Source organism: Eumetopias jubatus, unplaced genomic scaffold (genome assembly GCF_037043125.1).
Source record: "Eumetopias jubatus isolate StellerSeaLion01/CBP00866 unplaced genomic scaffold, mEumJub1_p1.0 scaffold_11, whole genome shotgun sequence".
Taxonomy (NCBI): domain Eukaryota; kingdom Metazoa; phylum Chordata; class Mammalia; order Carnivora; family Otariidae; genus Eumetopias; species Eumetopias jubatus.
The window spans coordinates 11,556,864-11,569,091 of record NW_028274817.1 but is presented as its reverse complement, the minus strand read 5'-3'; the positions used below and the strand labels follow the sequence as shown (position 1 = coordinate 11,569,091).

Here is a 12,228-nt window from a genome sequence, read left to right as displayed (position 1 = left end):
CAGATAAATAAAGAAACGGGGAGAAGGGAAGACTCTTGCTCCCAGCAGCACGCCTATGGGAACTGAGAAATATGGAGGGAACAATGGAGTTGGAAAGTAAAGACTGGTTGAAGCAAGCATCATAGTAAAGACTGGTTGAAGCAAGAATCATTAATTGATGCTAAACATATAAAGAATCATTAATTGATGCTAAACCTATAAAGAACTTTTGATAAGCAGCAAGATGTTTGCATGACCTTAAATTTTCTCCCCACCCATTTCCTACTAGTTACAAGTGGGAGGAAAGTAATGATACAGTGGAGAACTGGGTAATCAGAGGGCACATCAACAATGAGGGGCAGGTGGACCTCACTTACCACCAGATGCGATACCCTCAGAAGAACACATCACTTACATAGTATGCTCGCTGGGCACACAAAGATTAATCTAATCGTGAGAAGAAGTCAGACAAATGGAAAATGAAGAACATTTTATGTGAAAAAAGAACTGGATTCTTCAAAAATGGCAGCGTCATAAAAGACAAAGAAAGGCTATGGAAATCTTCTAGACTAAAAGTGACTAGACATGACAACTTATGCAATACCCAACCCTCTAAGGCTGAATCCTGTACTGGCGGGGGAAGAAATGATAGAAATGACATTATTGAATCAACTGATAAAACTGGAATACCAACGGTAGGTCATAGAAAGTACTGCATCATGGTTAAACTGTACTAAATTTGCTAACTGTACTGTGGTTATGCAAGAGGATATTCCTACCCTGTATATTCAAAAACATTTCAAGTTTGAGAATATTCAAACTTTTCTGTACAGCTAGAATTTACAAATAAGATTTTTTTGAAGTTAAGTTCCTACATATATATAGAACCTATTTGCAGGTGACCAGGAGACACAGATCACATCAGTGAAATTCCAATCCAAGGCCAATGACAACAACACTGATTAGAGGCAACAATGATTTGAAGAAACAATATAGCTACAGGACAAGAATTTTGTCTGGGTACAAATTAACATATTAAGTAGAGGCCCAATGGGTGTGTTTGGGGGAAGAGCATGATTTTTGCATGTATTCGGCCGGGGAGGAGGGAGACACAAATATCTGGAAGGCCTGAGAGCAACTTGGCCTACTCTTTCCTTAAGGAAGGTTTCACGGAGAATACCGCATTCCCAAATCTGCTGGCGTCACAGAAGGCAAAGGGCTGCCAGGACCCGAGCCCCATGTCCAGAACAGATGAAATAGCAAGCAAGTGAGAAAGTCATGGGTGGAAAACAGGCTGGCCACATGCGAGAGAGAAAAGCAGTGAGTTTTCCTTGGACCTCCTGGTAAAGTACTATGATAGAGACTGTGAGGAGCCTGGCCATGTGTGATGTATTTTCCAGAAGCATCCAACTAGAAGGCACTTTTTTGTAACCTTTAAAATAATGTATAATTGGACATGATGCCGCTTCATACACCAGGCTTTTCATAGAAATAAATTACTGGATCCAAAAAAAAAACGTTTTTGTTACGTCGTATTAAATATGGTCAGTATAGGTATATGGTATTTAAAAAAAATCAAGAAGGAAGTGGGTATTATTTCCTTGGAAAGCTGAAAGGAAATTTCAGGCTGAAAACGTTTTATATGTAAAATAAATTACAATAATAAACATCAGGGTGAACGGCAACTTAGTCCTGTCTTCTATGTTAGCACTTAAATGCTTTCTTATAGGAAATAAGTAAGCAAGAAAGACAACTTGGGGAGGCGGGTGGGGGGATGGGGTAACTGGGTGGTGGGCATTAAGGAGGGCACGTGATGGAGTGAGCACTAGGCGTTATATGCAACTGATGAATCACTAAATTCTACTCCGAAACTAATAATACACTATATGTTAACTAACTAGAATTTAAAAAAATTTTTTTTTTTAAAGAAAGACATCTTGGCAGGGTTCACTCACATTTGCCCCCTTTCCATCTCTCTCTGGGTATAAATGGGCATCTTGTGAGACTATATTTCTGATGATCAAGGAGTAAGAACCTCTGGCATAGTGAAAAAAAAACGTAGAAAGAATGTTTTAACTGACCTCTTGAAAATCCTGCTCAAACTTCCACAGTTGCAGATACTGCTCCATTTTTAATTGGTGTTTTTCCCAAAATCCATCAAAAGCTATCTCCATATCATGTACTTGAGTCAGCAATCTTAACAAAGAAAAGTCATTAGAATTCCTTCACAACAACGATTTGTCTTGTAGGTATGTACACAAACTTGGTCTGGACATTAAGAATTCCAGGCAACGTCAGACACCGTGACACTTGGTCCATGAAGAGACCATTGATGTCCACGGAACCTCTTTCACAAGCAAACTAATCTCTTCCAGGGAAGGTGTTCTCAGATTCCCAGAGGTCCAGGAATATTTTCCCACTTAACAGATGGCAGCAAAATGTATAATTCCCTTTCAAAAGTATAAAATAAGTAACTCCAAACCAAAAGGAGAGTACTCACTTATTAACAGTCTGCCAGTCACCGTTTACGTGGTGACGGTGTTCAAGCCTTGAACCGACAGCGTCTTCAATGCTAGGCACTTCCAGACTTGTGAGGAGGATTTTTCCCTCTTTGGTTACTGCTGTAATATCATTCTGTAAAAAAGCACGATAGGATGAATTAGCCAGCTAGTCCCCTAATCTGAATGACCTAAAGAGAAGGAAGCATACACTTACAGCACACACAGGAGAAACAGCCGTTCTAGAACGGCCTTTACAGAGTATGTCAGTACCACAGAATCTAAAACCCATGAGGATCTCCAAGAAGCCTCCACCTGCGGAGATGGATGTTGCAATCAGGATTTTTACAAGATGTTTATGGGCAGAAGTACCTGGTGCTCCATTTGTAGTCTCCTCTTACTGGTAGAAAGTTCTCATTTATTCTTTTCTACTAATATTTTTAATATGCTCCAATAAAGCAGAAGTAGCATAATGAAGTCTAGCACACTAGAAAGCATACAGCTAAAATAATATTTAATGCATATTCAAATAGAGTCTGATGCCTTTCCTACTAAACCTTAATCGTTACCAATTAGTGCCTGCCATAAGTATGACGTTACTTCACGTTTGGATTAATTAATTCCTCATGAAGTATATGCTTCTTTCTATTCAGAAGGTCTTAACCTTGGTGGGTAGATTCTTCAGGCACCTAAGAGTGATCTATGACTTCCTTCAGGAGATCCAAGGGTTCTCTGAAATGTTAAGCAAAAAATTCGGGGGTACATGTATTTGTCTGGGGACAAGTTTCATGACACCACCACCAATATGAATAAGAACACAGACATGAAGAGCAAGTATTTATGAAGTACCAGCTATGTGCCAAACACTGTTGTACCTACATCACATACTCCATTTCATCCTCACAGCGACCCTACAAGGTATGCATGCATCATCATCATCAACCTCATTGTGCACGTAAGGTAACTCCAACTCAGAGAGAGGGTAAGCAAATTCTCCCATCACACAGCTTAGGAGGGACAGAGCTGTCTTTCCTTGAACAGTTTTACTTCTAGATTATGATTCAAAATTTCAGTTTCTCTCCTCTTCTTAATTTAAAAATGTCACCTCAAAAAAATAAAATAATAAAATAAAAATGGCCCCTCTACATAGAGCTTGTACCTGTGAGTGCCCTCCAGGAAGCCTACTATCCTATGAAGGACATGGATTACTATACAGGTGCTTCTTTAGATCAATCTTTTTTTTTGTTCAGATCATTCTTAAACTTTCTGGGGAAGGTGAATCTCAAAGTACTTGGTGATTGTCTGAATGGTGACTCAGAATCCTTCACAAGCGAGCACTCCAGACAACTGGGCAGGAGGGCCAAATCAACTTGCCATCTAAAGTCTATTGTACAAAACATCAAAAACTAGTACTCTGGGGGCACCTGGCTGGCTCAGTTGGCAAAGCATGCAACTCTTGGTCTCAAGGTCATCAGTTCAAGCCCCACGTTGGGTGTGGAGCCTGCTTAAAAAACAAACAAATAAACAAACAAACAAACTAGTACTCTATGGAAAAGAAAGCTTGTAATCATTTAGCAATGTTTGCCTTGGTCACAGGCCCCCTGACTCCTCCTCAAGTTCTCCTTCTCCATTTCACATTGCACCTGTGGTGGATATTAAACTAGAACACCTGTCTGCCTTTTGATTCTCCAGCTTTCTAAATGAGAGGGCCTTTTGATAAGATAAAGAATACACGGTAACAAAGATCACTATGGATTTCTACTTCCGGGGCACTTAAAAACTATTCTATCAACAAATAAAGAACTTCTCAAGAGAAGGCACCATTTGCAAAGGGGACACTTAGATTCAACACATCCAGGACGTTCTCCCCTGTTGTCTCCCTACCCACCAATCAGCATGAAAAGGACATGCACTGAACACCTTCCTAGGAAAAGAAAGACCATGGATAACTTTTGTTTGTTAACTCTATCAGACATACCTTTAACATGTGATACCTTTCAGCACGAACTGCAAGAATTTCTTCTATTGAAGGAATATCATCTGGTAGTTCTGTCTCAGCCAGTTCGGTTCCAAAGGACTGCAACATCTGAGCCATTTCTTTCACTGTGAGAGCAAAATTTTCTATAGCCTGCAAAGAGCCAGTGATCCTTTTAATTCCATGGAAACTGACAGCATATCAATACCTGGATCAGTAATTGTGTTTACTTTACTATGACCTCTCCTCTGCTAAGGAAAGTTGGCATTGCCCTTGGCAATAAACTCTAATTTTGCATCTAAGCCTCTACAAAACTAATGTGAGGTTAAGAGTCTTCTTGAATGTCTTTTATCCAAACATCTGTACTTATTTCTTGAACACCATTGAAAACAATTTTTTTAAGTTTCTTTTTTCTAGTAATCTCTACACCCAACATGGGGCTTAAACTCATGACCCTGAGATCAAGAGTTGCATGCCCCTCCAACAGAGCCAGCCCGGCACCCCTGAAAACAATTCCGTAAAGATGCCATGTACTAAGAAATTTGTTTTCAGCCTTTGTTTAGGCCTATCCTATTAAACTCTGCAAGTGTAAAATTGCTTTATACTAACTTTACTTCTGAAGAGATGAGAACATCAAAGCCACTTGACATTCCTTTATTATAACTTATGAGCAAGCATTAACATTCCAAACACAGCAAAGGACAAAGGTGATGGGGTAACAAACTGGTCACAACAATTCATTCAGGCAGAAGATTTGAAATTGTGATCCCAAAAGCTCTGTTGCCCTAAAATGTCAAGTAAGGTGGTGGTGGTGATTGTTTCCAAAATCAGTGACTCAGAAAAAAAAGGGCAACATGTAGAGACCATATAAACCCTCTGTTTCCCATTCAGCTCAAGGTTATCTGCTCTTTTATTTACAGTTTCATAGGTAATTAAAGGCTAGACACCACTAACTTTGACAATACACTTTCATATGAGTGAACAGAACTGCTGAATGACAAATAAAGATGAGGAAAATAGAATCCTGATTTAATTAGATATCATTTCCTTCAGAAGGGTTCCCTAATCTCTGGGATTTGGAGTAAAGATTCTTATACTATAAACTCACACCTTGAGGCATGGGGCCCTTGCCTATTTGTAACTTTCTAGAACAGGAGTCTCTGCTATAAATCTGTCTCAAAAGCATCACTATAATGAGATTAATGATATTACTCGCATTTTTGAGGGCTTATCTCATATGATCTTCCCAATATCCCTCTGAGCTAAAGTACTATAATTTCCACTTTATAATTGGGAAAACTGAGAATCAGAGAGGTTATATAACTTGTGCCAGGTTGTATAGCTAAAAATAGCAGTGCTACGATTTGAACCCAAACCCTTTGTTTCTTCAAGTTACTACATGGCCACAGGAGGGGGTGGGCAGAGCATCATCTCCTTATTCCCTAAGCCTTTCCTTCAATTGCCATCCTCAGTGACTCTTCATCATTTCTAGATATTTCCTATGGAAGAAAATCAAGATGTTGAATTATATGTTTTTGAAAAATAGGAGCCCCAGAAATCTGTTTTTCCCCAAGAGGAAAAAATTCTAGAACTAGATTTAAAGGCGAATATGAACTATAGGCTCTACAGTAAGGGCAAAAGCAACATACATTTCTGAAGATGATCCATTCACTGTGGCAGTACTGCAAGGTGCCGCCTAACTCAGGGGTTAATTGCTTGTCATCAATGTATGTCAGCAAATCACTAACTGAGCTCAGCATAACCACCTATATAAATAAGTAAGAAAGATACTGTTAACTGCCCTTCATGGCATCCCTCCATTCAACTGTACAATGAACTTTAGCATTCATTAGCACAAAGTTATCTTTTATAAATGGTTCTAACAGTTCTCTCCTGTACATCCCCCCACACACGTATGCACTACTTTCTTTAAGTAATCAGTTTTCATTTACAAAACATTTCTCTGTAAAGCAAAATTAATCTCCATAGAAACCCAAATACCTAATTCTCCTTGATCTAAAATTTTGCACTGTTAATGGCCAACTTCTGAAAGAATGTTACACTTACACCAAAGTAAAAGGGCTTTAATGTGGTAAGTTAGAACTTATGAGGAGGGACTAATCTTTGCAAAAATATCATAATTTATGAGGACTCTATTCCTTACCCTAAAAACGTATAAAAATAGCTTTAAAAAAAAAAAATCATGGTACTATGAACTAGCTCAGGATGTAAGTTCATGGGGGTCAAATACATAAAACACACACTCAATTTTTTTTTCTAAAAATAAAATGTCCTGATTTTATATATACACACACACACGCATATACACACACACATAACGTATGTGACATAGATCTTTTTCAAAAGAAATTGCTTATTACAAACTGATTAGACTATTCCTTTATTTTAACAACAGAAGCAGAAGACTTTTAGGCATTTCAAATTTATAGTTTGGGAAGACAAATTCTATCTTTTTCTTTTAAATGCTCTGTGAGCACAGGTAAAACACCAACAGCACGGTACAAAGTCTTCATGAGAACTAAAGAGAGAAAACATTTAAATAATATACTCTTACTGGTAATTTGAGCATGAAGTCTTCCTGGCTAAATCGAAATCCAAGGTCTGTGAAAGTGCGTTGAAGAAAACTAGTAGGACGCAGAACCAAAACCAAGTGCAAGTTCCCAGGAAAGGAAACCTGCAGAAAGAAGAAACACAGGAAAGAAAGAAAAAATTGTCAAAACATGCACTCAACTGAGCACGTAGCAGAAAATATGTAATTAAAGGAAATGACTTTGAAAGTAATAAAGGCCACTAAAAGGACAAAAGTTTAAAAATGGATATTGATATAATCTAAAAACATGGAAACAGAAATAAAACTAGTGTAAGGTCATCAGATCAGACCCTCGCAACGTCCACGACATGGAATTTTCTCACACTACAGTAAATCCCAAGTTACAAAGAATTCTATTCTTGAACTTCATTTTAAAGTTAGTCATTTGCACTTGAATTGCATTTATTCCCTGGGAAACAGAATTAGGAGGCAGGCTCCTGGGATAACCCTAAAAGCCAAAGGGAGCTTCAACACTGTGTACCTGCCGTAAATGATGGAAGAAACCTGTTTCTGTGGAATCCTATTTTTATTTTCATCCAAGCAACATTCACTGAGTATCATCTACGTGTCCGCTCCATGTAGTTAAGTGCATGATTATCATGCAGTTAGCATTCACTGTGCCCAAATTAATAAGATGTAGTCCCTCCCCAGCTTTCAAGAAAATGACAGTCTAATAGTGCAGTCCATCAGTAACTGTTAACTCTATAACCCAAGTTGGTAAGTGAAATGAAGGAATTATAGAATAATATGCAACAGGAAGTGGAAGCACAGAGCATCCTAGACCTAGGAAGGTCAAAATGGTCTCTTCGAAGCATAAAAAGGAATTAATTGGATCAGAATGTCATTGTGGAGCACCAATGTTTCCCCCAGTTTCTAGAATACTGACAGGCAGTAGGTGGTCAAGACATAACTGCTACAAGACAAGGAGAGCACTATGTAAAATTAGTGAGAGAGAATAGTGTGGCCCAATATTAATAATAAACCACCACATATCAAACGCTCACTGTGTCAAGTATTTTGCCAACATTATCATAGAGCTTCTTCACAATATTCCTGTGAAGTAGTTAGGCCATCCTCTTTTACAAATAAAGAAAGTGAGGCTCAGAGACTTTAAGTATAACTTGCCCCAGCTGGTGAGGTCTTAATCTGCACCCGAGTCTGTGCTCTTAATCACTGTGCACTGCCCCAGCTCTTCAAGAGGCCCCAGTCAGGAAAGGTAGAGGAAAGTGATGTGGCAATGGGATGTGGTGTTAAAAAGATGGGCAGGAGCCAGATCAGGAAAGACCTCGGGTTTTTCCCTGGGGGAAAGGGGAGACTCGAAGAGGTTTTAGGCAGCAGAGCAAGATAATCAGATCTGCATTTTAGAAGGATCGCTTTGGCTTTAGGAAAGGACTGGATTTGGACAAGAGTGGAAACAGTCAGATGAGCTAGGAGGCCGGTCCAGTAATCCAGACCAGGGCTGATGAGTTTAGGAGGTGCAATCTGCAAGACATGATGACAGAATGTGTCTGATAAGAAAGGAGAGACTGGGCCAGTCAATAACCAATCGCTCGAGTAACGGGGTACATGGCATGACCCTTGCTAACATGGGGAATGCAGGAGAAGCAGGGTTTTTTTTTTTAAGTTTATTAATTTTTTTTTTTTTTTTTAGTAAGCTCTGCACCCAACATGGGGCTCAAACTCACGACTCTGAGATCAAGAGTCGCACGCTCTTCCAACTGAGCCAACCTGGCGCCCCAGGAGAAGCAGGTTTTAAGGAGGGGACAAGATACTGATTCCCCATTCCTGGACACAAGGGGCTGGAAGGGTCAGCAGGACATTCAGATGATGTCCATCAGACAGATGTGTGAACAAGTCCAGAGGGAAAGAAGTCTGGCCTGGGAATGTTGAGCTGGAAGTCATCAGCCCCCAAACAGCGGGTTAAAGCAGAACAAAGACAAACATGACAAAAATGCTTAAAATAGAGCCATCTTTCAGGCATGCTGCAATATTAATAACAGAACAAAACTATAAAACAAAAATTAATAAGATACGGTGGAGACAGGGTTATATGGGAACGCTGCACTTTCTGTGCTCGATTTGCTATGACCCTAAACCTGCTCTAAAAAATAAAATCTCATAACAAAAAGAGTAACTTTCACTCAGGTAGAAGACCTAGACTCTCGGGTAAAACACATTTAAAACTGGGAATTTTGCGGGGGGTGTGGTGCCTGGGTGGCTCAGTCAGTTAAGCCTCTGACTCTTGATTTCAGATCAGGTTATGATCTCAGGGTCTTGGGACTGAGCTCCATGTCGGGCTCTGCACTCGGCGCAGAGTCTGCTTTTCTCCTTCTCCCTCTCCCTCTGCCCCTCCTCCCGCTCTCTCTAAAATAAATAAATAAATCTTTAAAAAAAAAAAAAACTGGGGAGGGGCGCCTGGGTGGCTCAGTCAGTTAAACGTCTGCCTACAGCTCAGGTCATGATCCCAGAGTCCTGGGATCGAGCCCCGCATTGGGCTCCCTGCTCAGCGGGGAGCCTGCTTCTCCCTCTCCCTCTGCCTCTCCCCCTGCTTGTGCTCTCTCTCTCTCTCTCTGTCAAATAAATAAATATTTAAAAAAAAAAAAACTGGGGATTTTTTTCTCTCCAAAAAAAAACCCAAAAAACGGGGGGGGTGCCTGGGTGACTCCATCAGATAAGTATCTGACTCCTGATTTCGGCTCAGGTCATGATCTCAGGGTCCTGGGATCAAGCCCTGCGTCGGGCTGGGCACTGAGTCTGCTTGGGATTCTCTCTCCTTCTCCCTCTGCTCCTCCCGCTTGTGCGCTCTCTGTTTCTCTCATTCTCTCCCTCAAATAAATAAAAATCTTCTTTAAAAATTTTAAAAATTAGGGGCACCTGGGTGGCTCAGTTGGTTAAGTGACTGTCTTCGGCTCGGGTCATGATCTCAGGGTCCTGGGATCGAGCCCTGCATCAGGGTCCCTGCTCAGCAGGAGGCCTGCTTCTCCCTCTCCCACTCCCCCTGCTTGTGTTCCCTCTCTCCCTGTGTCTCTCTCTGTCAAATAAATAAATAAAATCTTTAAAAAATAAATAAATAAAAATTTTAAAAACTAAAAAAATTTCAATTTGAGGGTGCCTGGCTGACTCAGTCGGTGGAGCATGGGACTCTTGATCTCGGGGCTGTGAGTTCAAGCCCCACATTGGGTGTAGAGATTACTTAAAAATAAAAAAACTTTAGGGGCACCTGGGAGGCTCAGGTGGTTAAGTGTCTGCTTTTGGCTTGGGTCATGACCCTGAAGTCCTGGGATCAAGCCCTGCATCAGGCTCCCTGCTCAGCAGGGAGTTTGCTTCTCCCTCTGCCCCTCACCCCACTTGTGTTCTCTCTCTCTCTCTCTGAAATAAATAAATAAAATCTTTAAATTCAATTTGAGACAGTAATAAAACATCAACATTTAAGTGGTAATGAGAACCAGAGCAGGCAAGAGGACTGAGTGTGAGACTCACAAATAGGTGAAAGAGGCTAAAATTAAATCAATAAATTAATCAGTGATTCTAAATAGACACAAATGGTACAACTCATTACTCCCCCAGATGGCCATGTGTGTGCTACCCTCTCCCTTCATGAGAAACCTTTTCCCCTCTGCTATATACTAAATGGTTATGTCCTCCAAAATTCTTGTTGAAACCTAGCCCTCAGTGTGAGGGTATTAGGAGGTGAGGCATTAGGGAGGTGATTAGGTCATGAGGGCGGAGCAAGCATAAGGGCTTTAGTGTCATAAAAGAGACCCCAAGGGCGACTGGATGGCTCAGCCATTAAGCTTCTGCCTTCGGCTCAGGTCGTTGATCCCAGGGTCCTGGGACCGAGCCTCGTGGTGGGCTCCCTGCTCCACGAGAAGCCTGCTTCTCCCTCTCCCACTTGTGTCCCCTCTCTCGCTGGGTCTCTCTCTGTCAAATAAATAAAACAAAATCTTAAAAAAAGAGAGAGAGAGACCCCAGAGAGACCCCTTCACCCCTTCTGCCACGTGAAGACGCAGAGAAAAGACAGCCGTATCTGAACCAGAAAGCAGGCTCTCACCAGACACCGAATCTGCCAGCACCCTGATCTTGGACTTCCAGCCTCCACAACTGTGAGAAATAAATACCTGTTGTTTATAAGCCAGGCTATGGTATTCTGTTATCGCAGCCCAAACGGACTGAGATAGCCTCTTATTAGTGTTAATATGGGTTCCAAATGAGAACTGCCATCTTTCTACCTGACCTTGCCCTCCCAATGCACCTCACCATGATTAGTAGTGGGATGAAAAGCTGATGTAAGGAGGACCCAAGTCCCACCCTGGGATTATTCAAACTGGTGCTGCGGGAGGAAAACTTGGGAGGGTGCAGTTCCAGAACTACTGGCGGCCACAAGCCCTGCGGCAAGAGGAAGCTTATCTCAAAGAACACAGCTAACATGGAAAGAGAACCAGAAGTAGAGACAGAGAGCCCCAATGGGATATAGCCTACCCTAGAGTATGTACATAATGTGTATTTTATTTTATGCTAAACAGGGTACATACTTCCTATAGTTATTGCAGGGATTAAAATAAATAATGAATATAAAGGCATTCTGTAAACCCTAAAAAAATAGGAGAGTTTTTAAATTTTACCTTGGATTCTTGGATCTAACAGCAAGTGGGTTTAGGTAGAAAACTTGTAGGATATCGATAAAGGCCTGCTGATGGGGAATCTCTGACAGAGACTTGTAAGAACTCTGGACCTATTTTTAGATTGAGAGCACAGATTCTACTTCTATCCCATTCACTTTAGGAGTGAAGCCTTTCCTTCTTCTTCAAATAGGTAAATTACCAGAATCATTATTATACTTACCTGTCTTGACCCAGCTTGCCTTTTCACTTTTTTTTTCCTCTTAAATGAAATTGAAAGCACCCTACCTTTGCCAACACTTCAAGCAAAATTTGTTTTATTCTTTCATGGACTCTAGGTTGACCTGGTCTCATCATCTTTTTCTCTCTGACTTTCCTTAACATCATATTCTCTGGTATCACATAGGAAATCTCTAGATGCAAGGCCCTAGGACTGACCAACTTGACGCCTGGAATACTCACCCACCTCCCAAATTGTCAGGGGGTGCAGAGCAAAAAAGCAGGGTGAAGATACTATCAGAAACACAGAAGGCCATGTGGTAACTC

General features: G+C 40.9%; 1 protein-coding gene across 1 annotated transcript in view; it reads right to left on the bottom strand.

Annotated features, from left to right (window-relative positions):
* Positions 1-12,228, bottom strand: part of MCF2 (MCF.2 cell line derived transforming sequence) — a 102,315-nt gene that overhangs the window by 43,691 nt on the left and 46,396 nt on the right. Inside the window, 5 exon segments of the mRNA XM_028123827.2 lie at positions 2,061-2,175; positions 2,480-2,613; positions 4,456-4,605; positions 6,102-6,218; positions 7,028-7,147. Of these exon segments, the coding sequence (XP_027979628.2) occupies positions 2,061-2,175; positions 2,480-2,613; positions 4,456-4,605; positions 6,102-6,218; positions 7,028-7,147 (636 nt within the window).